Here is a 27,888-nt window from a genome sequence, read left to right as displayed (position 1 = left end):
CTGCACGCTGTCACTCCCGCACGTCCCCTCTGCTCGCACGCGGGCTGCACGCTGTCACTCCCGCACGTCCCCCCTGCTCGCACGCGGGCAGCGCGCTGTCACTCCCGCACGTCCCCCCTGCTCGCACGCGGGCAGCGCGCTGTCACTCCCGCACGTCCCCCCTGCTCGCACGCGGGCTGCGTGCTGTCACTCCCGCACGTCCCCCCTGCTCGCACGTGGTCTGCACACTGTCACTCCCGCACGTCCCCCCTGCTCGCACGCGGGCTGCACACTGTCACTCCCGCACGTCCCCCCTGCTCGCACGCGGGCTGCACACTGTCACTCCCGCATGTCCCCCCACTCGCACGTGGTCTGCGTGCTGTCACTCCCGCACGTCCCCCCTGCTCGCACGCGGCTAAGTGATGTCACTCACACACGTCCCGCCTGCTCACACGCAGGCTGCGCGCTGTCACTCCCGCACGTCCCTCCTGCTCGCACACGGCTAAGTGCTGTCACTCCCGCGCATCCCACCTGCTCACACACTGTCACTCCCGCATGTCCTGCCTGTTCGCACGTGGGCTGCGCGCTGTCACTCCCGCACGTCCCCTCTGCTCGCACGTGGGCTGCGCGCTGTCACTCCCGCACGTCCCCCCTGCTCGCATGCGGGCTGCGCGCTGTCCCTCACACAGCCTCCCCCGTGTGCCCCCATTCTCCAGGGTAGTGAGGCGCTTGGGGATGTAGGGGGGAGTCGCGCCCGCACTCACAGGCTGGGCATTGCAAACCGGGGCAGCTCACGTTAATTTCTGTAGCCAGGGGAAGGCCAGGCCACTGGCCGCCCGGGTGGGATCCTCTCCCCTGATATTCCTGGCCAGGCAGTGGCGGGGGCAGGGTGTGTGTGAGGATGCACCAGGAGGAGCCCAGAGGCCACGGGGATGGGGTGCCCAGAGCAGCCCTGACACAGAGCGAGAAATCCTCTGCTCGGGCAGCCGGCCCAGATCTTTCAAGCTCCCTCACACCGGGTTCCAGCAACAGGTTTCCTCCAAATATTTGCCCAGCTATTGAAACAGTTGTTGCCAGTGGCTCCCTGCTCCGCGCTTGGCACCGCCCGGTCTGTGGCCCCTCATCTCAGCCCCGGGAGGGCAGCAGCCCCCCACCCAGCCCCTCAGGGCTCTGGGGTGCCAGCTGCCAGGCCCCACTGGCGGTATGGGGCACGGAATGGGGCGCGGGCTCCCTTATCAGCCAGATGGCTGTGGTTTGGACGGACGCCTGGGGGCCCCTCCCACCTGTTCTCCTCCCTCTATGAAATCCAACATCCACCTGGGCGGCACTTCAGCTCCCAGCAGGATCCCGGAGGGTACCTTGCTGCATCCTCCTCTCCAGAGCCCAGCACCAGCCCCTCCGGCACCCGCCTGCGCCCCCCGCCCATGAGGACCCATGACTGGAGCGTGGGGATGATGCCTGTGGCGCTCTGCCTCTGGGCTGCCCTGGCCCTGGTCTCCATGGGGGGTGAGTTCCCAGGGGACCACTGGGGGGAGGGCGAGCCATGGGGTGGGGCGGGGGCCCAGCTAAGTCCCTGGGACACAGAGGGCTACAGAATTAGCTGGCACCCCCATCCACTGCAGCCCCCCATGGCTGCCTGGACACCCTCCAGCCCCCCTGTCCCCGGCATCCCAGCCCCCCATGGCACCCTATAGTGTGTGAGTGTGGGGGCATGAATGGAGGAGGGGTGTGGGGAGAGGGGTGGAAGGGGTAGTTGGAGGCAGTGGGGGGGGATGGAAGGGTGTGGGAGGGACAGGGATGGATGGCTGGAGGTGGGGGGATGGAGGGGTGGATGAAGGAGGGGTTGGGGGGATGGAGGGGTGTGAGGGCACAGGGGGATGGATGGATGGAGCAGTGTGTGGGGGGAATGGAGGGGTGGATGAAGGAGCAGTTAGGGGGGTGGAGTGGTGGGGGGGTAGATGAAGGAGGGGTGTGGGGGGATGGAGGGGTGGATTCAGGAGGGGTTGGGGAGGAGTGGTGGTGGTGGGGGGGATGGAAGGACAAGTGCAGAGTCCTGCACTTAGGACAGAAGAACCCCATGCACTGCTACAGACTAGGGACCGAATGGCTAGGTAGCAGTTCTGCAGAAAAGGACCTAGGGGTCACAGTGGACGAGAACTGGATATGAGTCGACAGTGTGCTCTTGTTGCCAAGAAGGCTAACGGCGTTTTGGGCTGTATAAGTAGGGGCATTGCCAGCAGATCGAGGGACGTGATCGTTCCCCTCTATTTGACATTGGTGAGGCCTCATCTGGAGTACTGTGTCCAGTTTTGGGCCCCACACTACAAGAAGGATGTGGAAAAATTGGAAAGAGTCCAGCGGAGGGCAACAAAAATGATTAGGGTCTGGAGCACATGACTTATGAGGAGAGGCTAAGGGAACTGGGATTGTTTAGTCTCCAGAAGAGAAGAGTGAGGGGGGATTTGATAGCTGCTTTCAACTACCTGAAGGGGGGTTCCAAAGAGGATGGATCTAGCCTGTTCTCGGTGGTAGCAGATGACAGAACAAGGAGCAATGGTCTCAAGTTGCAGCGGGGGAGGTTTAGGTTGGATATTAGGAAACACTATTTCACTAGGAGGGTGGTGAAGCACTGGAATAGGTTACCTAGGGAGGTGGTGGAATCTCCTTCCTTAGAGGTGTTTAAGGCCCGGCTTGACAAAGCCCTGGCTGGGATGATTTAGTTGGGGTTGGTCCTGCTTTGAGCAGGGGGTTGGACTAGATACCTCCTGAGGTCTCTTCCAACCCTAATCTTCTATGAGTCTATGGAGGAGGGGTGTGGTGGGGACCAGGGGATGGATGGATGGAGCAGTGTGGGGGGAGATGGAAGGAGGAGGGGTGGGGGGCACAGTGGGGTGGGAGGATGGATGGAGGAGGGTGTGGGGGGACAAGGGTATGGATGGATGGAGCAGTGTGTGGGGTGGATGGAGGATGGATGGCTGGAGGTGGGGGATGGAGGGGTTGGGAGAGGAGGGGTGTGGAGGTGGGGGGACGGAGGGAGGATGGGTTTGGGGGGAGCAGTGGTATGTGCGTGCAGGGGATGGGGAGAGGGATATCACAAAACCCCAGGGTCCGGTCTATGCCCTGGTCTGTCACTGTCACGGCGTCCCCGGGCGATGCTCTGGAACTGCTCCCCACAAAGCCAGTCAGGACTTTGGGGAGCCTCCTCTCCCTCGGAGCAGACCGTCTTCAGGGCAAGAAGCTCACATGGCTTCACCTCCTGGGTCTCCCCTGGGAGCATTCAGCATATGCCCCTCCGTGGGCTTCCCACAGCGAGTCCGCCCAGGCGGGGTCCTGGGGGAGCCAGAGGGTTCTGCACCCCCCACTTCGCAGTCAGACGTAACTCTCAGCCAGCCAGTAAAACAGAGGTTTATTAGATGACAGGAACATGGTCTAAAACAGAGCTTGTAAGTACAGCGAATGGGACCCCTCCGCCGGGTCCATTCTGGGGCCCCGCGAGGCAAACCCACGTCCGCCCTCCCTTCCAGTCCCCAGCCAGCTCCAAACTCCCGTCCAGCCCCTCCTTCTCTGGGCTTTGTCTCTTTCCCGGGCCAGGAGGCCACCTGACCCCTTTGTCTCCAACACCTTCAGTTGGCACCTTTGCAGAGGAGGGGCCCAGGCCATCAGTTGCCAGGAGACAGAGTGTCGGGCATTTATGTACCCTGGCCCTTTGCTCTGCAGCAACCAGACACCCTGATCCCACCCCCTAGATACTTAAGAACTGCATAGGGGAAACTGAGGAAAACATTAAGAACAGTCCCACTTTGTCACATTTACTAGTCCCACGGGTGTGACCCATTTAACGAGCCCGGCCCCAGTGACCCACGCAGACCCTCCGGCACCAGCCCCCCTCCCCGGGCTCCCTGCGGCTTCCCCGGCCCTGCCAGACTCCGGCTCGTCCTGTTCCCTTCAGGGCGCCCTGCTCCCGCGGGGTGGGGTGGGGGCGATCTGCAGCACCGCTGGCTCAGACCGGTCCCTGCGCAGCCCTGAGGGGCTGGGCCGAGCCAGAGCCACCAGCCGGCTCAGCTGGACCGGCCGGCTCCAGCACCTCCTCTTGGCCCTAGTCCTAGGGGTAGTCAGGGGCCGCACCTCTCCCCAACGGCCACCCCCGTGTCCCAGCCCCCAGGTTTCCAACCCTCCAGGTGTGCCCTGGAGTCTCCAGGAACTAAAGATTAACCTTGAATTAAAGACGTGTCGTGGCATGAAACCTCCAGGAATGCGCCCGACCACAATTGGCAATGCCGGGTCCCCGCCCTTCCCCAGCCGCCTGCTCTGTCCTGGGGATGCCCTCGGGGAGCTCTGTGCTGGGGGGCGGCTGCAGCTGGGTCTGCTAGGGCCCCGTTCATGTCACCCCAGGCAGTGGTGTGTGTTGTTGTCTCCCCCCGCACTGGTCACAGGCAGCATTAACCCTCGGTACGCTGGGTAGTCAGGCAAAGTGCAGAGGGAAACTGAGGCAGGCATAGAGATGTGACTGAAAATTCCCACTTCCTAGCATCCCCCCACTTCTGGGGTGACCCGGGCAGCTGAGACTGCAGGGGTTAGTATCACCCCCCCCCGCAACAGGGCCACTCTGTGTGCCCATGGGGCAGGAGTGAGACAAATCTAGGGTATTTCCTGGGGGAGGGAGAATTGGGAACCCCACTGCAGGGATGTTGCTGTTAAGGGCTGTTCTGTGCTTGTCCCCCATAGCCCCCCCATAACCCGATCCTCCTCCCTCCTGTGGGTCAATGGGGCTGGGCCCTGCTTGCGAAGGGCTGTGTCTGGCGGGCGTTGGCTGCCAATGCAGACAGAGCTTCCAGCTCTCCGGGAGGGGGCAGGGGAGAGAGGTGCTATTCCAGAGGGAGGTTCTCCCCGGTGCTGGGAGGGGTGTGGGGGCTTGGAGCCAGGACTCCTGGGTTCTCCCCCCGGCTCTGGGAGGGGAGTTGGGCTCTGATGGATTAGAGCAGGGGGCTGGGAGCCAGGACTCCTGGGTTCTCTCCCCGGCTCTGGGAGGGGAGTGGGGGCTGGTGGGTTAGAGCAGGGGGGGCTGGGAGCCAGGACTCCTGGGTTCTCTCCCCGGCTCTGGGAGTGGAGTGGGGGCTGGTGTGAACAGGGGCTGCTAACAGGGAGTTTCGCAAGGGAGTTTGGAAGGGGAGTGGGAAGGGAGCGGGGGTCCCTTTATTCCCCTTAAAACCTATAGCCCAAACTACATTCAAAACTTCTTGCTTTAAACAACCCTTTCATTAACTAGGAGACAATGCAGGCAGAAGCCCAGCAGCAGAGTGGGGGGTATCAAGTTTATTGCACTGAGTGTAGCATGTCTGATTACCTGCCCCGTGGGCGGGTGGCGTATGTGTGCATTCGGTGCAAGGAGCTCCTGGCCCTCAGAGACCACGTACGGACTTTGGAGGCCAGGGTGGTGGAACTGGAGGAGCTAAGGGAGGCAGAGAGGTATGTTGATGAGGCTTTCCGGGACACTGTAGAATTGTCCCACCTCCGGTCAGACAGCCCCTGCGCTGTTGAGGAGGATGAAAGGCCCAGGGAAGCAGAGCAGTCAACGGGAGCAGAGGGAAACCTTCCCATAGTTGGGACCCTCCTTCCAGATGGTGCTGGTATTACCTCTCGCACCGAGGTTACCTCTCCGGGGGAGGGAACTCCAGTTGCTAGGAAAAGGCAGGTGTTAGTAGTGGGAGATTTGATCATTAGAAACGTAGATAGCTGGGTTTGTGATGACCGGGAGAACCGTACGGTGACTTGTCTGCCTGGTGCGAAGGTTGCGGATCTCTCGAGGCATCTAGACAGACTTATGTGTAGTGCTGGGGAGGAGTCGGTGGTCGTGGTACATGTAGGTACCAATGACATAGGGAAGGGTAGGAGACATGTCCTGGAGGCCAAATTTAGGCTGCTAGGGAGGAGACTGAAATCCCGGACCTCTATGGTGGCATTCTCAGAAATGCTCCCAGTTCCACGCGCAGGGCCAGGTAGGCAGGCAGAGCTTCAGAGTCTCAATGCGTGGATGAGACGATGGTGTAGAGAGGAGGGGTTTACATTCATTAGGAACTGGGGAAACTTCTGGAATGGGGGGAGCCTATACAGGAAGGATGGGCTCCACCTAAACCAAAGTGGAACCAGACTGCTGGCACTAAACATTAAAAAGGTTGTAGAGCAGTTTTTAAACTAGGAGATGGGGGAAAGCCGACTGCTGCAGAGGAGAATGTGGCTCAGACAGAGACTTCTCTTAGGGGAGAGTCTAATGATAGAGAATCTCCAGGGTATAGTCAGGAGCAGAGGATGGAAGAGGATAAAGTAGGGGCCAGATCAGATGAGAAACATTCACATAAAAAAGAATCTGATACATCAGAAAAGGGCAGACAAATAAACAGTGACACGTTTTTAAAGGGCTTGTACACAAATGCTAGAAGTCTAAATAATAAGATGGGTGAACTAGAGTGCCTCGTGTTAAAGGAGGATATTGATATAATAGGCATCACAGAAACCTGGTGGACTGAGAGCAATCAATGGGACACAATCATTCCGGGGTACAAAATATATCGGAAGGACAGAACAGGTTGTGCGGGGGTGGGGAAGGTTGCACTATATGTGAAAGAAAATGTAGAATCAAATGAAGTAAAAATCTTAAGCAAATCCGCATGTTCCATAGAATTTCTATGGATAGAAATTTCATGCTCTAATAAGAATATAACATTAGGGATCTATTATCGACCACCTGACCAGGACGGTGATAGTGATGATGAAATGCTAAGGGAGATTAGAGAGGCTATCAAAATTAAGAACTCAATAACAGTGGGGGATTTCAATTATCCCCATATTGACTGGGAACATGTCACTTCAGGACGAAATGCAGAGATAAAATTTCTTGATACTTTAAATGACTGCTTCATGGAGCAGCTGGTACGGGAACCCACAAGGGGAGAGGCTACTCTAGATTTAGTCCTGAGTGGAGCGCAGGATCTGGGGAGCTGGTCCAAGAGGTAACTGTAACAGAACCGCTTGGAAATAGTGACCATAATACAATAGCATTCAACATCCCTGTGGTGGGAAGACCATCTCAACAGCCCAACACTGTGGCATTTAATTTCAAAAGGGGGAACTATGCAAAAATGAGGGGGTTAGTTAAACAGAAATTAAAAGGTACAGTGACTAAAGGGAAATCCCTGCAAGCTACATGGGCGCTTTTTAAAGACACGATAATAGAGGTCCAACTTCAATGTATACCCCAAATTAAGAAACACAGTAAAAGAACTAAAAAAGAGCCACCGTGGCTTAACAACCGTGTAAAAGAAGCAGTGAGAGATAAAAAGACTTCCTTTAAAAAGTGGAAGTCAAATCCTAGTGAGGTAAATAGAAAGGAGCATAAACGCTGCCAAATTAAGTGCAAGAATGTAATAAGAAAAGCCAAAGAGAAGTTTGAAGAATGGCTAGCCAAAAACTCCAAAGGTAATAAGAAAATGTTTTTTTAAGTACATCAGAAGCAGGAAGCCTGCTAAACAACCAGTGGGGCCCCGTGATGATCGAGATACAAAAGGAGCGCGTAAAGACGATAAAGTCATTGCGGAGAAACTAAATGGATTCTTTGCTTCAGTCTTCACGGCTGAGGATGTTAGGGAGATTCCCAATCCTGAGCCGGCTTTTGTAGGTGACAAATCTGAGGAACTGTCACAGACTGAAGTGTCACTAGAGGAGGTTTTGGAAGTAATTGAGAAATTTAACATAACAAGTCACCGGGACCAGATGGCATTCACCCAAGAGTTCGTAAAGAACTCAAATGTGAAGTTGCAGAACTGTTAACTAAGGTTTGTAACCTGTCCTTTAAATCGGCTTCTGTACCCAATGACTGGAAGATAGCTAATGTAACACTAATATTTAAAAAGGGCTCTAGAGGTGATCCCGGCAATTACAGACCGGTAAGTCTAACGTCTGTACCGGGCAAATTAGTCGAAACAATAGTTAAGAATAAAATTGTCCGACACATAGAAAACCATAAACTGTTGAGCAATAGTCAACATGGTTTCTGTAAAGGGAAATCGTGTCTTACTAATCTATTAGAGTTCTTTGAAGGGGTCAACAAACGTGGACAAGGGGGATCCAGTGGACATAGTGTACTTAGATTTCCAGAAAGCCTTTGACAAGCTCCCTCACCAAAGGTTCTTACGTAAATTAAGCTGGCATGGGATAAAAGGGAAGGTCCTTTCATGGACTGAGAACTGGTTAAAAGACCGGGAACAAAGGGTAGGAATTAATGGTAAATTCTCAGAATGGAGAGGGGTAACTAGTAGGGTGACCAGACAGTAAGTGTGAAAAATCAGAATGGGGGGGGGGGGGTAATAGGAGCCTATATAAGAAAAAGACCCAAAAATCAGGACTGTCCGTATAAAATCAGGACATCTGGTCACCCTAGTAACTAGCAGTGTTCCCCAAGGATCAGTCCTCGGACCAATCCTATTCAACTTATTTATAAATGATCTGGAGAAAGGGGTAAAAAGTGAGGTGGCAAAGTTTGCAGATGATACTAAACTGCTCAAGATAGTTAAGACCAAAGCAGACTGTGATGAACTTCAAAAAGATCTCACAAAACTAAGTGATTGGGCAACAAAATGGCAAATGAAGTTTAATGTGGATAAACGTAAAGTAATGCACATTGGAAAAAATAACCCCAACTATACATACAATATGATGGGGGCTAATTTAGCTACAACAAGTCAGGAAAAAGATCTTGGAGTCATCGTGGATAGTTCTCTGAAGATGTCTGCACAGTGTGCAGAGGCGGTCAAAAAAGCAAACAGGATGTTAGGGGTCATTAAAAAGGGGATAGAGAATAAGACTGAGAATATATTATTGCCCTTATATAAATCGATGGTACGCCCACATCTCGAATACTGCGTACAGTTGTGGTCTCCTCATCTCAAAAAAGATATACTGGTACTAGAAAAGGTTCAGAGAAGGGCAACTAAAATGATTAGGGGTTTGGAACGGGTCCCATATGAGGAGAGAATAAAGAGGCTAGGTCTCTTCAGCTTGGAAAAGAGGAGACTAAGGGGGGATATGATAGAGGTATATAAAATCATGAGTGATGTGGAGAAAGTGGATAAGGAAAAGTTATTTACTTGTTCCCATAATACAAGAACTAGGGGTCACCAAATGAAATTAATAGGCAGCAGGTTTAAAACAAATACAAGGAAGTTCTTCTTCACGCAGCGCACAGTCAACTTGTGGAACTCCTTACCTGAGGAGGTTGTGAAGGCTAGGACTATAACAGCGTTTAAAAGAGAACTGGATAAATTCATGGAGGTTAAGTCCATTAATGGCTATTAGCCAGGCTGGGTAAGGAATGGTGTCCCTAGCCTCTGTCTGTCAGAGGATGGAGATGGATGGCAGGAGAGAGATCACTTGATCATTGCCTGTTAGGTTCACTCCCTCTGGGGCATCTGGCATTCGCCACTGTCAATAGACAGGATACTGGGCTAGATGGACCTTTGGTCTGACCAGGTAGGGCCGTTCTTATGTTCTTATATTATGTTCTTATGTGGGTTAGAGTGGGCGGGGCTGGGAGCCAGGACTCCTGGGTTCTCTGCCTGGCTCTGGGAGGGGCATGGGGGCTGATGGGTTAGAGCAGGGGGAGCTGGGAGCAACGACACCTGGGTTCTCTCCCGGGCTCTGGAATGGGATTTGGTTCATGCCAGGGTCTGGTTACAAGGGAAACAGTTTGCATAATGGTCCATAATTGTCAGTAGCCCCTAGACCTCTACCAGAGCTGGGGATAGACCCCTTGGTTATCAGTGAGAAGGAGAGATGGAGGGTTTCCCTGGTCCCATGAATGGTCACCGCAGAACCACCTGAATTTGCCTTTGTGAACTGGAAGGTGATTTCTATGGGAATAGGGACCCAAGTAAACCGGTGAGGAATGTGCATATGAGAGACGCTGGGAAATCGGCAGGGAGGGAGGATTCTCAAGGCGGGATAACCAAAGAGATTTTGGTGCCAAAAACCCTGAGAAATGACCTTTGGGTGTACAACAATCTTAGGTCCTGTTGCAAATATCAGCTTCAAATTATAACACTGGAGATAAAATATTGAGCAGAAATATCATTGCAAACAGGGACAGCGACAACAACCACAGCAAACAGCACCTCAGGGATGACTAAAACAGGGATAGCCACAACCACCATGGGCACCTCCTCCTCTCACAGCGAGAGCAGCCTCACGACCTCAGCTGTGTTCACCAAGGGCACCTCCAGTTCTCACAGCGAGAATAGCCCCACGACCTCGGCCAAGAGCTCCACGGGCACCTCCTCTTCCCACACCGAGAGAATCTCCACAACCTCGGCCGAGCCCACCACGGGCACCTCCTCCTCTCCCAGCGAGAGGAGCCACACGACCTCGGTCGAACCCGCCACAGGCACGTCCTCGTCGCCCAAGCAGAGTACCCACATGACCCCGACCGAGTCCACCACTGGCACCTCTTCATCTGCCAGTGAGAGCAGCCACACGACCTCAGCCGTGTTCACCACGGGCACCACCTCTTCTCCCAGCGAGAGCAGCCACACGACCGTGGCTGAGACCACAACAGGAACCTCCTCCTCTCCCAGCAAGACAAGCCACACGACCTCGGCCGAGAGCTCCACGGGCACCTCCTCCTCTCCCAGCGAGAGCAACCCCATGACCTCGGCCGAGAGCTCCACGGACACCTCCTCTTCCCACACCGAGAGCATCTCTGCGACGTCTGCCGAGCCCAACACTGGCCCCTCCTCCTCTCCCAGCGAGAGCAGCCATACAACCTCGGTCGAACCCACCACGGGCACCTCCTCCTCGCCCAGCGACAGCAGCCACTCAACCGTGGCTGAGACCACAACAGGAACCTCCTCCTCTGCAAGCAAGACAAGCCACACGACCTCAGCCGAGAGCTCCACGGGCACCTCCTCTTCTCACACCGAGAGCATCTCGGCGACCTCGGCCGAGCCCAACACTGGAACCTCCTCCTCTCCCAGCAAGACAAGCCACAGGACCTCGGCCGAGACTACTGGAGGTACCACTTCCTCTCCCAGCGAGAGCAGCCATACAACCTCGGTCGAACCCACCACGGGCCCCTCCTCCTCTCCCAGCAAGAGCAGCCCCACGACCTCTGCCAAGAGCTCCAATGGCACCTCCTCTTCTCACACCGAGAGCATCTCCGCGACCTCGGCCGAGCCCACAACGGGCACCTCCTCCTCTCCCAGCGAGAGCAGCCACACGACCATGGCTGAGACAACAAGAACCTCCTCCTCTCCCAGCGAGAGTATCTCCACGACATCGGCCGAACCCACCACGAGCACCACCTCTTCGTTGCCCAAGCAGAGTAGGCAAACGACTTCTGCAGAGTCCACCACTGGCACCTTTTACTCTCGCAGCGAGAGCAGCCATACGACCGTGGCTGAGACCACAATGGGAACCTCCTCCTCTCCCAGCGAGAAAAGTCACATGACCTCGGCCGAGAGCTACACGGGCACCTCCTCTTCTCACACCGAGAGCATCTCCGCGACCTCGGCCGAGCCCAACACTGGCACCTCCTCCTCTCACAGTGAGAACAGCCACACGACCTCGGTCGAACCCGCCACAGACACGTCCTCGTCGCCCAAGCAGAGTACCCACATGACCGCGACCGAGTCCACCACTGGCACCTCTTCATCTGCCAGTGAGAGCAGCCAGACAATGTCGGTCGAACCCACCACGGGCACCTCCTCCTCTCCCAGCGAGAGCAGCCACACGAACTCAGCCGTGCTCAACACGGGCATCACCTCTTCTGCTAGCAAGAGCAGCCAGACGACCGTGGCTGAGACCACAACAGGAACCTCCTCCTCTCCCAGCAAGACAAGCCACACGACCTCGGCCGAGAGCTCCACGAGCACCTCCTCTTCTCACACCGAGAGCATCTCCGCGACCTCGGCCGAGCCCAACACTGGAACCTCCTCCTCTCCCAGAGAGAGCAGCCACACGACCATGGCTGAGACAACAAGAACCTCCTCCTCTCCCAGTGAGAGTATCTCCACGAACTTGGCCGAACCCGCCACAGGCACGTCCTCGTCGCCCAAGCAGAGTACCCACATGACCGCGACCGAGTCCACCACTGGCACCTCTGCATCTGCCAGTGAGAGCAGCCATACAACCTCGGTCGAATCCACCACTGGCACCTCCTCCTCTCCCAGCGAGAGCAGCCACACGACCTCAGCCGTGTTCACCACGGGCACCACGTCTTCTCCCAGCGAGAGCAGCCACACGACCGTGGCTGAGACCACAACAGGAACCTCCTCCTCTCCCAGCAAGACAAGCCACATGACCTCAGCCGAGAGCTCCACGGGCACCTCCTCTTCTCACACAGAGAGCATTTCCGTAACCTCGGCCGAGCCCAACACTGGAACCTCCTCCTCTCCCAGCGAGAGCAGCCATACAACCTCGGTCGAACCCACCACGGGCACCTCCTCCTCGCCCAGCGAGAGCAGCCCTACGACCTCTGCCAAGAGCTCCACGGGCACCTCCTCTTCTCACACCGAGAGCATCTCGGCAACCTCGGCTGAGCCCAACACTGGAACGTCCTCCTCTCCCAGCAAGACAAGCCACAGGACCTCGGCCGAGACTACCGGAGGTACCTCTTCCTCTCCCAGCGAGAGCAGCCATACAACCTTGGTCGAACCCACCACGGGCCCCTCCTCCTCTCCCAGCGAGAGCAGCCATACAACCTCGGTCAAACCCACCACGGGCACCTCCTCTTCTGCCAGCGAGACAAGCCACACGACTTCAGCCGAGAGCTCCACGGGCACCTCCTCTTCTCACACCGAGAGCATCTCCGCGACTTCGGCCAAGCCCAACACTGGCACCTCCTCCTCTCACAACGAGAGCAGTCACACGACCTCGGTCGAACCCGCCACAGGCACGTCCTCGTCGCCCAAGCAGAGTACCCACATGACCGCGACCGAGTCAACCACTGGCACCTCTTCATCTGCCAGTGAGAGCAGCCATACAACCTCGGTCGAAGCCACCACGGGCACAACCTCTTCTGCCAGCGAGAGCAGTCCCTCAACCTCTGCGAAGAGCTCCACGGGCACGTCCTCTTCTCACACCGAGAGCATCTCCGCGACCTCGGCCGAGCCCACAACGAGCACCTCCTCCTCTCCCAGCGAGAGCAGCCACACGACCATGGCTGAGACAACAAGAACCTCCTCCTCTCCCAGCGAGAGTATCTCCACGACATCGGCTGAACCCACCACGGGCACCACCTCTTCGTTGCCCAAGCAGAGTAGCCAAACGATTTCTGCAGGGTCCACCACTGGCACCTTTTACTCTCGCAGCGAGAGCAGCAACACGACCCTGGCCGAGACCAGAATGCCCAGTTCCTCCACTCACAGCCTGAGCAGTCACACGGCCTCGGCCGAACCCACCACTGGCACCTCCACCTCTCACAGCGAGAGCAGCCACACGACCTCGGCCAAGATTATTGCAGGTACCTCTTCCTCTCCCAGCGAGAGCAGCCACACGACCTCGGCCGAGAGCTCCACGGGCACCTCCTCTTCTCAAACCGAGAGCATCTCCGCAACCTCGGCCGAGCCCCCAATGGGCACCACCTCCTCTCCCAGCGAGAGCAGCCGCACGACCATGGCTGAGACAACAAGAATCTCCTCCTCTACCAGCGAGAGTATCTCCACGACCTCGGCCGAACCCACCACGGGCACCACCTCTTCGTTGCCCAAGCAGAGTAGCCAAACGACTTCTGCAGAGTCCACCACTGGCAACTTTTACTCTCGCAGCGAGAGCAGCCATACGACCGTGGCTGAGACCACAATGGGAACCTCCTCCTCTCCCAGCGAGAGCAGCCACACGACCTCGGTCGAACCCGCCACAGGCACGTCCTCGTCGCCCAAGCAGAGTATTCACATGACCGCGACCAAGTCCACCACTGGCACCTCTTCATCTGCCAGTGAGAGCAGCCATACAATGTCTGTCGAACCCACCACGGGCACCTCTTCCTCTGTCAGTGAGAGCAGCCGTACAACCTCGGTCAAACCCACCACGGGCATCTCCTCCTCTCCCAGCGAGAGCAGCCACACGACCTCAGCCGTGTTCACCACGGGCACCACCTCTTCTGCCAGCAAGAGCAGCCAGACGACCGTGGCTGAGACCAAAACAGGAACCTCCTCCTCTGCAAGCAAGACAAGCCACACGACCTCAGCCGAGAGCTCCACGGGCACCTCCTCTTCTCACACCGAGAGCATCTCGGCGACCTCGGCCGAGCCCAACACTGGAACCTCCTCCTCTCCCAGCAAGACAAGCCACAGGACCTCGGCCGAGACTACCGGAGGTACCTCTTCCTCTCCCAGCGAGAGCAGCCATACAACCTCGGTCGAACCCAACACTGGCACCTCCTCCTCTCACAGCGAGAGCAGCCACACGACCTCGGTCGAACCCGCCACAGGCACGTCCTCGTCGCCCAAGCAGAGTACCCACATGACCGCGACCGAGTCCACCACTGGCACCTCTGCCAGCGAGAGCAGCCACACGACCTCGGTCGAACCCGCCACAGGCACGTCCTCGTCGCCCAAGCAGAGTACCCACATGACCGCGACTGAGTCCACCACTGGCACCTCTTCATCTGCCAGTGAGAGCAGCCATACAACCTCGGTCGAACCCACCACGGGCACCACCTCTTCTGCCAGCGAGAGCAGTCCCTCGACCTCTGCGAAGAGCTCCACGGGCACCTCCTCTTCTCACACCGAGAGCATCTCCGCGACCTCGGCCGAGCCCAACACTGGAACCTCCTCCTCTCCCAGCGAGAGCAGCCATACTACCTCGGTCGAACCCACCACGGGCACCTCCTCCTCGGCCAGCGAGAGCAGCCCCACGACCTCTGCCAAGAGCTCCACGGGCATCTCCTCTTCTCACACCGAGAGCATCTCCGTGACCTCGGCCGAGCCCACAACGAGCACCTCCTCCTCTCCCAGCGAGAGCAGCCACACGACCATGGCTGAGACAACAAGAACCTCCTCCTCTCCCAGCGAGAGTATCTCCACGACCTCGGCCGAACCCACCACGGGCACCACCTCTTCGTTGCCCAAGCAGAGTAGCCAAACGACTTCTGCAGGGTCCACCACTGGCACCTTTTACTCTCGCAGCGAGAGCAGCAACACGACCCTGGCCGAGACCACAATACCCAGTTCCTCCACTCCCAGCCTGAGCAGTCACACGGCCTCGGCCGAACCCACCACTGGCACCTCCACCTCTCACAGCGAGAGCAGCCACACGACCTCGGCCGAGAGTATGACAGGTACCTCTTCCTCTCCCAACGAGAGCAGCCACACGACCTCAGCCGAGAGCTCCACGGGCACCTCCTCTTCTAACACCGAGAGCATCTCCGCAACCTCGGCTGAGCCCACAATGGGCACCAGCTCCTCTCCCAGCGAGAGCAACCACACGACCATGGCTGAGACAACAAGAACCTCCTCCGCTCCCAGTGAGAGTATCTCCACGACCTCAGCCGAACCCACCACGGGCACCACCTCTTCGTTGCCCAAGCAGAGTAGCCAAACGACTTCTGCAGAGTCCACCACTGGCACCTTTTACTCTCGCAGCGAGAGCAGCCATACGACCGTGGCTCAGACCACAATGGGAATCTCCTCCTCTCCCAGCGAGAGGAGCCACACGACCTCGGTCGAACCCGCCACAGGCCCCACCTCTTCTGCCACCGAGAGCAGCCCCACGACCTCTACCAAGAGCTCCACGGGCACCTCGTCTTCTCACACCGAGAGCATCTCCGCGACCTCGGCCGACCCCACAACGGGCACCACCTCCTCTCCCAGCGAGAGCAGCCACACGACCATGGCTGAGACAACAAGAATCTCCTCCTCCCCAAGTGAGAGTATCTCCACGACCTCGGCCGAACCCACCACTGCAACCTACTCCTCTCCCAGCAAGACAAGCCACAGGACCTCGGCCGAGGCTACCGGAGGTACCTCTTCCTCTCCCAGCGAGAGCAGGCATACAACCTCGGTCGAACCCACCACTGGCACCTCCACCTCTCACAGCGAGAGCATCCACACGACCTCGGCTGAGATTATGACAGGTACCTCTTCGTCTCCCAGCGAGAGCAGCCACACGACCTCGGCCGAGAGCTCCACGGGCACCTCCTCTTCTCACGCCGAGAGCATCTCCGCGATCTCGGCCGAGCCCACAATGGGCACCACCTCCTCTCCCAGCGAGAGCAGCCACACGACCATGGCTGAGACAACAAGAACCTCCTCCTCTCCCAGTGAGAGTATCTCCACGACCTTGGCCGAACCCACCACTGGCACCACCTCTTCGTTGCCCAAGCAGAGTAGCCAAACGACTTCTGCAGAGTCCACCACTGGCACCTTTTACTCTCGCAGCGAGAGCAGCCATACGACCGTGGCTGAGACCACAATGGGAACCTCCTCCTCTCCCAGCGAGAGGAGCCACACGACCTCGGTCGAACGCGCCACAGGCACGTCCTCGTCGCCCAAACAGAGTACTCACATGACCGCGACCGAGTCCACCACTGGCACCTCTTCATCTGCCAGTGAGAGCAGCCGTACAACCTCGCTCAACCCCACCAGGGGCACCTCCTCCTCTCCCAGCGAGAGCAGCCACATGACCTCAGCCGTGTTCACCATGGGTACCACCTCCTCTGCCAGCAAGAGCAGCCACACGACCGTGGCGGAGACCACAACAGGAACCTCCTCCTCTGCAAACAAGACAAGCCATACTACCTCTGCCGAGAGCTCCATGGACACCTCCTCTTCTCACACCGAGAGCATCTCGGCGACCTCGGCCGAGCCCAACACTGCAACCTACTCCTCTCCCAGCAAGACAAGCCACAGGACCTCGGCCGAGACTACCGGAGGTACCTCTTCCTCTCCCAGCGAGAGCAGCCATACAACCTCGGTCGAACCCACCACTGGCACCTCCTCCTCTCCCAGCGTGAGCAGCCCCACAACCTCTGCCAAGAGCTCCATGGGCATCTCCTCTTCTCACACCGAGAGCATCTCCACGACCTCGACCGAACCCACCACGGGCACCACCTCTTCGTTGCCCAAGCAGAGTAGCCAAACGACTTCTTCAGAGTCCACCACTGGCACCTTTTACTCTCGCAGCGAGAGCAGCCATACGACCGTGGCTGAGAGCACAATGGGAACCTCCTCCTCTCCCAGCGAGAGGAGCCACACGACCTCGGTCGAACCCGCCACAGGCACGTCCTCGTCGCCCAAGCAGAGTACCCACATGACCGCGACCGAGTCCACCACTGGCACCTCTTCATCTGCCAGTGAGAGCAGCCACACGACCTCAGCTGTGTTCACCACGGGCACCACCTCTTCTGCCAGCAAGAGCAGCCACAAGACCGTGGCTGAGACCACAACAGGAACCTCCTCCTCTGCAAAGAAGACAAGCCACACGACCTCAGCCGAGAGCTCCACGGGCACCTCCTCTTCTCACACTGAGAGCATCTCCGCGACCTCGGCCGAGCCCCACACTGGCACCTCCTCCTCTCACAGCAAGAGCAGCCACACGACCGTGGCTGAGACTACAGCAGGAACTTCCTCCTCTCCAAGCAAGACAAGACACACGACCTCGGCCGAGACCATGACAGGTACCTCTTTCTCTCCCAGCGAGAGCAGCCACACGACCATGGCTGAGACTACAACAGGAACCTCCTCCTCTGCAAGCAAGACAAGCCACACGACCTCAGACGAGAGCTCCACTGGCACCTCCCCTTCTCACACCGAGAGCATCTCCGCGACCTCGGCCAAGCCGAACACTGGCACCTCCTCCTCTCACAGCGAGAGCAGCCACACGACCTCGGTGGAACCCGCCACAGATACGTCCTCGTCGCCCAAGGAGAGTACCCACATGACCGCGACCGAGTCCACCACTGGCACCTCTTCATCTGCCAGTGAGAGCAGCCATACAATGTCTGTCGAACCCACCATGGGCACCTCTTCCTCTGTCAGTGAGAGCAGCCGTACAACCTCGTTCAAACCCACCACAGGCATCTCCTCCTCTCCTAGCGAGAGCAGCCACACGACCGTGGCTGAGACCACAACAGGAACCTCCTCCTCTCCCAGGAAGACAAGCCACACGACCTCAGCCGAGAGCTCCACGGGCACCTCCTCTTCTCACACCGAGAGCATCTCCGCGACCTCTGCCAAGCCCAACACTGGCACCTCCTCCTCTAACAGCGAGAGCAGCCACACGACCTCGGGGGAACCCGCCACAGATACGTCCTCGTTGCCCAAGCAGAGTACCCACATGACCGCGACCGAGTCCACCACTGTCACCTCTTCATCTGCCAGTGAGAGCAGCCATACAATGTCTATCGAACCCACCACGGGCACCTCTTCCTCTGTCAGTGAGAGCAGCCGTACAACCTCGGTCAAACCCACCACAGACATCTCCTCCTCTCCTAGCGAGAGCAGCCACACGACCGTGGCTGAGACCACAACAGGAACCTCCTCCTCTCCCAGCAAGACAAGCCACACGACCTCAGCCGAGAGCTCCACGGGCACCTCCTCTTCTCACACCGAGAGCATCTCCGCGACCTCTGCCAAGCCCAACACTGGCACCTCCTCCTCTCACAGCGACAGCAGCCACAAGACCTCGGTCGAACCCGCCACAGGCACGTCCTCGTCGCCCAAGCAGAGTCCCCACATGACCGCGACCGAGTCCACCACTGGCACCTCTTCATCTGCCAGTGAGAGCAGCCATACAACCTCGGTCGAACCCACCACAGGCACCTCTTCCTCTCCCAGCGAGAGCAGCCACACGACCTCAGCCGTGTTCACCACGGGCACCACCTCTTCTGCCAGCGAGAGCAGCCACACGACCGTGGCTGAGACCACAACAAGAACCTCCTCCTCTGCAAGCAAGACAAGCCACATGACCTCAGCTGAGACCTCCACGGGCACCTCCTCTTCTCACACCGAGAGCATCTCGGCGACCTCGGTCGAACCCACCACTGGCACCTCCTCCTTTCCCAGCGAGAGCAGCCACACGACCATGGCTGATACCACAACAGGAACCTCCTCCTCTGCAAGCAAGACAAGCCACACGACCTCAGCCGAGACCATGACAGGTACCACTTTCTCTCCCAGCGAGAGCAGCCACATGACCTCAGCCGAGAGCTCCACGGGCACTTCCTCTTCTCACACCGAGAGCATCTCCGGAACCTCGGCCAAGCCCAACACTGGCACCTCCTCCTCTCACAGCGAGAGGAGCCACATGACCTCGGTCGAACCCGTCACAGTCACGTCCTCGTTGCCCAAGCAGAGGACCCACATGACCGCGACCGAGTCCACCACTGGTACCTCTTCATCTGCCAGTGAGAGCAGCCATACAATGTCTGTCGAACCCACCACGGGCACCTCTTCCTCTGTCAGTGAGAGCAGCCGTACAACCTCGGTCAAACCCACCACGGGCATCTCCTCCTCTCCCAGCGAGAGCAGCCACACGACCTCAGCCGTGTTCACCACGGGCACCACCTCCTCTGCCAGCAAGAGCACCCACACGATCGTGGCTGAGACCACAACAGTAACCTTCTCCTCTGCAAGCAAGACAAGCCACACGACCTCAGCCGAGAGCTCCACGGGCACCTCCTCTTCTCACACCGAGAGCATCTCCGCGACCTCGGCCGAGCCCAACACTGGAACCTCCTCCTCTCCCAGAGAGAGCAGCCACACGACCATGGCTGAGACAACGGGAACCTCCTCCTCTCCCAGTGAGAGTATCTCCACGACCTTGGCCGAACCCACCACGGGCACCACCTCTTCGTTGCCCAAGCAGAGTAGCCAGACGACTTCTGCAGAGTCCACCACTGGAACCTTTTACTCTCACAGCGAGAGCAGCCATAAGACCGTGGCTAAGACCACAATGGGAACCTCCTCCTCTCTCAGCAAGACAAGCCACACGAGCTCGGCCGAGACTATGACAGGTACCTCTTCCTCTCCCAGCGAGAGCAGACAGACGACCGTGGCCGAGACCACAATGCCCACTTTATCCACTCCCAGCCTGAAGAGCCCCACAACCTCAGCCGAGCCCAGCACTGGCACCTCCTCCTCTCCTAGCGAGAGCAGCCACACGACCGTGGCTGGGACCACAACAGGAACCTCCTCCTCTCCCAGCAAGACAAGCCACACGACCTCGGCTGAGAGCTCCACGGGCACCTCTTATTCTCACACCGAGAGCATCTCCGCGACCTCGGCCAAGCCCAACACTGGCACCTCCTCCTCTCACAGCGAGAGGAGCCACACGACCTTGGTCGAACCCGCCACAGGCACGTCCTCGTCGCACAAGCAGAGTACCCACATGACCGCGACCGAGTCCACCACTGGCACCTCTTCCTCTGCCAGTGAGAGCAGCCATACAACCTCGGTCGAACCCACCACAGGCACCTCTTCCTCTCCCAGCGAGAGCAGCCACACGACCTCAGCCGTGTTCACCACGGGCACCACCTCTTCTGCCAGCAAGAGCAGCCACACGACCGTGGGGGAGACCACAACAGGAACCTTCTCCTCTCCCAGCAAGACAACCCACAGGACCTCAGCCGAGACTACCGAAGGTACCTCTTCCTCTGCCAGCGAGAGCAGACATACGACCCTGGCCGAGACCACAATGCCCAGTTACTCCACTCCCAGCCTGAACAGCCCCACAACCTCGGCCGAGCCAAACACTGGCCCCTCCTCCTCTCCCAGCGAGAGCAGCCATACAACCTCAGTCGAACCCACCCCGGGCACCTCCTCGTCGCCCAAGCAGAGTACCCACATGACCGCGACCGAGTCCACCACTGGCACCTCTTCCTCTGCCAGTGAGAGCAGCCATACAACCTCGGTCGAACCCACCACGGGCACCTCCTCCTCTCCTAGCGAGAGCAGCCACATGACCTCAGCCGTGTCCACCACTGGCACCTCCTCTTCTCCCAGCGAGAGGAGCCACACGACCTCGGTCGAACCCGCCACAGGCATGTCCTCGTCGCCCAAGCAGAGTACCCACATGACCGCGACCGAGTCCACCACTGGCACCTCTTCATCTCCCAGCGAGAGCAGCCTCACGACCTCAGCCGTGTTCACCACGGGCACCACCTCTTCTGCCAGCAAGAGCGGCCACACGACCGTGGCTGAGACCACAACAGGAACCTCCTCCTCTGCAAGCAAGACAAGCCACACGACCTCAGCCGAGAGCTCCAGGGGCACCTCCTCTTTTCTCACCGAGAGCATCTCCGCGACCTCGGCCGAGCCCAACACTGGCACCTCCTCCTCTCACAGTGAGAGCAGACACACGACTGTGGCTGAGACTACAGCAGGAACCTCCTCCTCTCCAAGCAAGACAAGACACACGACCTCGGCCGAGACCATGACAGGTACCTCTTTCTCTCCCAGCGAGAGCAGCCACACGACTGTGGCTGAGACTACAACAGGAACCTCTTCCTCTGCAAGCAAGACAAGCCACACGACCTCAGCCGAGAGCTCCACGGGCACCTCCTCTTCTCACACCGAGAGCATCTCCGCGACCTCTGCCAAGCCCAACACTGGCACCTCCTCCTCTCCCAGCGAGAGCAGCCACACGACCTCGGTCGAACCCGCCACAGGCACGTCCTCGTCGCCCAAGCAGAGTACCCACATGACCGCGACCGAGTCCACCACTGGCACCTCTTCATCTGCCAGTGAGAGCAGCCATACAACCTCGGTCGAACCCACCACTGGCACCTCTTCCTCTGTCAGTGAGAGCAGCCACACGACCTCAGCCGTGTTCACCACGGGCACCACCTCTTCTGCCAGCGAGAGCAGCCACACGACCGTGGCTGAGACCACAACAGGAACCTCCTCCTCTGCAAGCAAGACAAGCCACATGACCTCAGCCGAGAGCTCCACGGGCACCTCCTCTTCTCACACCGAGAGCATCTCGGCGACCTCGGTCGAACCCACCACTGGCACCTCCTCCTTTCCCAGCGAGAGCAGCCACACGACCATGGCTGAGACCACAACAGTAACCTCCTCCTCTGCAAGCAAGACAAGCCACTCGACCTCAGCCGAGACCATGACAGGTACCACTTTCTCTCCCAGCGAGAGCAGCCACACGACCTCAGCCGTGTTCACCACGGGCACCACCTCTTCTGCCAGCGAGAGCAGCCACACGACCGTGGCTGAGACCACAACAGGAACCTCCTCCTCTGCAAGCAAGACAAGCCACACAATCTCAGCCGAGAGCTCCACGGGCACCTCCTCTCCTCACACCGAGAGCATCTCCGGAACCTCGGCCAAGCCCAACACTGGCACCTCCTCCTCTCACAGCGAGAGGAGCCACATGACCTCGGTCGAACCCGTCACAGTCACGTCCTCGTCGCCCAAGCAGAGTACCCACATGACCGCGACCGAGTCCACCACTGGCACCTCTTCATCTCCCAGCGAGAGCAGCCTCACGACCTCAGCCGTGTTCACCACGGGCACCACCTCTTCTGCCAGCAAGAGCGGCCACATGACCGTGGCTGAGACCAAAACAGGAACCTCCTCCTCTGCAAGCAAGACAAGCCACACGACCTCAGCCGAGAGCTCCACGGGCACCTCCTCTTCTCACACCGAGAGCATCTCCGCGACCTCGGCCGAGCCCACAATGGGCACCTCCTCCTCTCCCAGTGAGAGCAGCCACACGACCATGGCTGAGACAACGGGAACCTCCTCCTCTCCCAGTGAGAGTATCTCCACGACCTTGGTCGAACCCACCACGGGCACCACCTCTTCGTTGCCCAAGCAGAGTAGCCAAACGACTTCTGCAGAGTCCACCACTGGCACCTTTTATTCTCACAGCGAGAGCAGCCATACGACCGTGGCTAAGACCACAATGGGAACCTCCTCCTCTCTCAGCAAGACAAGCCACACGAGCTCGGCCGAGACTATGACAGGTACCTCTTCCTCTCCCAGCGAGAGCAGACAGACGACCGTGGCCGAGACCACAATGCCCACTTCATCCACTCCCAGCCTGAACAGCCCCACAACCTCGGCCGAGCCCAACACTGGCCCCTCCTCCTCTCACAGCGAGAGCAAACACACGACCGTGGCTGAGACCACAACAGGAACCTCCTCCTCTCCTAGCAAGACAAGCCACACGACCTCGGCTGAGAGCTCCACGGGCACCTCTTATTCTCACACCGAGAGCATCTCCGCGACCTCGGCCAAGCCCAACACTGGCACGTCCTCCTCTCACAGCGAGAGGAGCCACACGACCTCGGTCGAACCTGCCACAGGCACGTCCTCGTCGCCCAAGCAGAGTACCCACATGACCGCGACCGAGTCCACCACTGGCACCTCTTCTTCTGCCAGTGAGAGCAGCCATACAACCTCGGTCGAACCCACCACAGGCACCTCTTCCTCTCCCAGCGAGAGCAGCCACACGACCTCAGCCGTGTTCACCACGGGCACCACCTCTTCTGCCAGCAAGAGCAGCCACACGACCGTGGGGGAGACCACAACAGGAACCTCCTCCTCTGCAAGCAAGACAAGCCACACGACCTCCGCCGAGAGCTCCACGGGCACCTCCTCTTCTCACACCGAGAGCATCTCCACGACCTCAGCCGAGCCCAACACTGGAACCTCCTCCTCTCCCAGCAAGACAACCCACAGGACCTCAGCCGAGACTACCGGAGGTACCTCTTCCTCTCCCAGCGAGAGCAGACATACGACCCTGGCCGAGACCACAATGCCCAGTTCCTCCACTCCCAGCCTGAACAGCCCCACAACCTCGGCCGAGCCCAACACTGGCCCCTCCTCCTCTCCCAGCGAGAGGAGCCACACGACCTCGGTCGAACCCGCCACAGGCACGTCCTCGTCGCCCAAGCAGAGTACCCACATGACCGCGACCGAGTCCACCACTGGCACCTCTTCCTCTGCCAGTGAGAGCAGCCATACAACCTCGGTCGAACCCACCACGGGCACCTTCTCCTCTCCTAGCGAGAGCAGCCACATGACCTCAGCCGTGTCCACCACTGGCACCTCCTCTTCTCCCAGCGAGAGGAGCCACACGACCTCGGTCGAACCCGCCACAGGCATGTCCTCGTCGCCCAAGCAGAGTACCCACATGACCGCGACCGAGTCCACCACTGGCACCTCTTCATCTCCCAGCGAGAGCAGCCTCACGACCTCAGCCGTGTTCACCACGGGCACCACCTCTTCTCCCAGCAAGAGCAGCCAGACGACCGTGGCTGAGACCACAACAGGAACCTCTTCCTCAGCAAGCAAGACAAGCCACACGACCTCAGCCGAGAGCTCCACGGGCACCTCCTCTTTTCTCACCGAGAGCATCTCCGTGACCTCGGCCGAGCCCAACACTGGCACCTCCTCCTCTCACAGTGAGAGCAGACACACGACCGTGGCTGAGACTAAAGCAGGAACCTCCTCCTCTCCAAGCAAGACAAGACACACGACCTCGGCCGAGACCATGACAGGTACCTCTTTCTCTCCCAGCGAGAGCAGCCACACGACCGTGGCTGAGACCACAACAGGAACCTCCTCCTCTGCAAGCAAGACAAGCCACACGACCTCAGCCGAGAGCTCCACGGGCACCTCCTCTTTTCTCACCGAGAGCATCTCCGCCACCTCGGCCGAGCCCAACACTGGCACCTCCTCCTCTCACAGTGAGAGCAGACACACGACCGTGGCTGAGACTACAGCAGGAACCTCCTCCTCTCCAAGCAAGACAAGCCACACGATCTCGGCCGAGAGCTCCACGGGCCCCTCCTCTTCTCACACCGAGAGCATCTCCGCGACCTCGGCCAAGCCCAACACTGGAACCTCCTCCTCTCACAGCGAGAGCAGCCAGACGACCTCGGTCGAACCCGCCACAGACACGTCCTCGTCGCCCAAGCAGAGTACCCACATGACCGCGACCGAGTCCACCACTGGCACCTCTTCATCTGCCAGTGAGAGTAGCCACATGACCTCAGCCGTGTTCACCACGGGCACCAACTCTTCTGCCAGCGAGAGCAGCCACACGACCGTGGCTGAGACCACAACAGGAACCTCCTCCTCTCCCAGCAAGACAAGCCACAGGACCTCGGCCGAAACTACCAGAGGTACCTCTTCCTCTCCCAGCGAGAGCAGACATACGACCCTGGCCGAGACCACAATGCCCAGTTACTCCACTCCCAGCCTGAACAGCCCCACAACCTCGGCCGAGCCAAACACTGGCCCCTCCTCCTCTCCCAGCGAGAGCAGCCATACAACCTCAGTCGAACCCACCCCGGGCACCTCCTCGTCGCCCAAGCAGAGTACCCACATGACCGCGACCGAGTCCACCACTGGCACCTCTTCCTCTGCCAGTGAGAGCAGCCATACAACCTCGGTCGAACCCACCACGGGCACCTCCTCCTCTCCTAGCGAGAGCAGCCACACGACCTCAGCCGTGTCCACCACTGGCACCTCCTCTTCTCCCAGCGAGAGGAGCCACACGACCTCGGTCGAACCCGCCACAGGCATGTCCTCGTCGCCCAAGCAGAGTACCCACATGACCGCGACCGAGTCCACCACTGGCACCTCTTCATCTCCCAGCGAGAGCAGCCTCACGACCTCAGCCGTGTTCACCACGGGCACCACCTCTTCTGCCAGCAAGAGCAGCCACACGACCGTGGCTGAGACCACAACAGGAATCTCCTCCTCTGCAAGCAAGACAAGCCACACGACCTCAGCCAAGAGCTCCACGGGCACCTCCTCTTTTCTCACCGAGAGCATCTCCGCGACCTCGGCCGAGCCCAACACTGGCACCTCCTCCTCTCACAGTGAGAGCAGACACACGACCGTGGCTGAGACTACAGCAGGAACCTCCTCCTCTCCAAGCAAGACAAGACACACGACCTCGGCCGAGACCATGACAGGTACCTCTTTCTCTCCCAGCGAGAGCAGACACACGACCGTGGCTGAGACTACAGCAGGAACCTCCTCCTCTCCCAGCAAGACAAGCCACACGACCTCGGCCGAGAGCTCCACGGGCCCCTCCTCTTCTCACACCGAGAGCATCTCCGCGACCTCGGCCAAGCCCAACACTGGAACCTCCTCCTCTCACAGCGAGAGCAGCCACACGACCTCGGTCGAACCCGCCACAGGCACGTCCTCATCGCCCAAGCAGAGTACCCACATGACCGCGACCGAGTCCACCACTGGCACCTCTTCATCTGCCAGTGAGAGCAGCCACAGGACCTCAGCCGTGTTCACCACGGGCACCACCTCTTCTGCCAGCGAGAGCAGCCACACGACCGTGGCTGAGACCACAACAGGAACCTCCTCCTCTCCCAGCAAGACAAGCCACAGGACCTCGGCCGAGACTACCGGAGGTACCTCTTCCTCTCCCAGCGAGAGCAGACATACGACCCTGGCCGAGACCACAATGCCCAATTACTCCACTCCCAGCCTGAACAGCCCCACAACCTCGGCCGAGCCAAACACTGGCCCCTCCTCCTCTCCCAGCGAGAGCAGCCATACAACCTCAGTCGAACCCACCACGGGCACCTCCTCCTCTCCTAGCGAGAGCAGCCACACAACCGTGGCTGAGACCAGAACGAGCACTTACTCCACTCCCAGCCTGAGCAGTCACACGGCGTCGGCTGAGACCACCACGGGCATCTCCTCCTCTCCTAGTGAGAGCAGCCACACGGCTTCAGCCGTGTCCACCACTGGCACCTCCTCTTCTCCCAGCGAGAGCAGCCACACGACCATGGCTGAGGCCACAACGGGAACCTCCTCCTCTTCCAGCAAGAGCATCTCTATGACCTCATCTGAGTCTACCCCTGGCACCTCCTCCTCTACCCGCGAGAGCAACCACACGACCTTGGCTGAGTCCAGCACTAGCATCTCCTCCTCTATTGGTGAGAGAAGTCCCGCTACCTCGGCTGAGCCCACCACAGGCACCTCCTCCTCTCTCCTCACTTTCAGTGAATATGCAAGCCGTGAGGCTCCCATGGCAACCTCCCTTCCGGTCCAGAGCACAGCTGAAATTTCCACAAGGGAAGAAAGTCTGACGACGGCTTCCCAGTCTACTCTGACAGTATCGTCCAGTGAAAGTTCCATAAGGACGACCATCACACAGCCAGCAGTCTCTGAAGTCACCACAAATCAGACAACCGTGACATTGGTTCCCCCCCATCCAACTGGTGCTTTCACAACTACAGAGACTACCATGGCAAGCTCTCCTTCTCTTCCAATGACAGAGGCATACACACACAATGCGATAACACCCTCTTCTGTGCACACCACAATGGAAATGAGCAACAGTGAGACAACCTCGGCAACATCCTCTCCACCACCAACGGTGACCTTCTCTTCCACCCAGAGCACCTTCTTGACTTCTGTCTCTCACACAACCCTTTCTGAAACCACCACCAATGAAACGACTGTGGCAACAGCGGTTTCTGTTCCAGGTAGCAGCCGTCCTCCTGCAAACCCCACTGGTACTAGAACTACTAGGGGTGAGTTTTGGGCTCTTTATGAATAGCTTGGTTCTGGGAGCAGGGTGTGGGGCAGTGGAGTGGGGTCTTAGGAGCCCCTGAATTGTATTCCTCATTTTACTACTGACTGGCACGATGTGGGCCCCAATCTTGGGGTCCCTGTATAATTAGCCAGCCTAGCCCATAAGTGGCTCCATCTCTTTGCCGGGTGAGATGTCCCTGTGCCCCATCCCAGGCAGCCCCTGGGTGGGGTGTCAGTACAAAGAGCTGCTGTGACTCGTTGCTGTGACTTTTCTCCTTCTCTCCTGAAGCTGGGTCCACCACACCAGCCCCCATGCAGTGCCAGAACAACGGGACACTGCAGGGGACCCAGTGCTCCTGTCGCCCAGCCTTTACGGGCCAGAGCTGTGACGTGC

The 27,888-nt window shown here is 58.7% G+C and overlaps 2 protein-coding genes across 2 annotated transcripts in view; both read left to right on the top strand.

Annotated features, from left to right (window-relative positions):
• Positions 1–27,888, top strand: part of RNASEK (ribonuclease K) — a 321,727-nt gene that overhangs the window by 42,770 nt on the left and 251,069 nt on the right. The window lies entirely within an intron of this gene.
• LOC122173084 (serine-rich adhesin for platelets-like) lies at positions 1,127–27,697 on the top strand. The gene is made up of 2 exons (XM_065569316.1): positions 1,127–1,485; positions 10,112–27,697. The coding sequence occupies exons 1-2, from the start codon at positions 1,404–1,406 to the stop codon at positions 27,517–27,519; spliced, it is 17,490 nt and encodes a 5,829-aa protein (XP_065425388.1). The 5' UTR covers positions 1,127–1,403; the 3' UTR covers positions 27,520–27,697.

Source organism: Chrysemys picta, chromosome 16 (assembly GCF_011386835.1).
Source record: "Chrysemys picta bellii isolate R12L10 chromosome 16, ASM1138683v2, whole genome shotgun sequence".
NCBI classification, from domain to species: domain Eukaryota; kingdom Metazoa; phylum Chordata; order Testudines; family Emydidae; genus Chrysemys; species Chrysemys picta.
Note: the sequence above shows the minus strand (reverse complement) of the source record. Positions and strands in the feature narration are given on the sequence as shown.

What these genes read in the sequence shown, in the direction of transcription:
- LOC122173084 (XM_065569316.1), top strand. Translation starts at nt 1,404, where the DNA reads ATGAGGACCCATGACTGGAGCGTGGGGATGATGCCTGTGGCGCTCTGC. An exon ending in GGCCCTGGTCTCCATGGGGG is followed by an intron (nt 1,486 to 10,111) that starts GTGAGTTCCCAG and finishes CATTGCAAACAG; the next exon opens with GGACAGCGACAACAACCACA.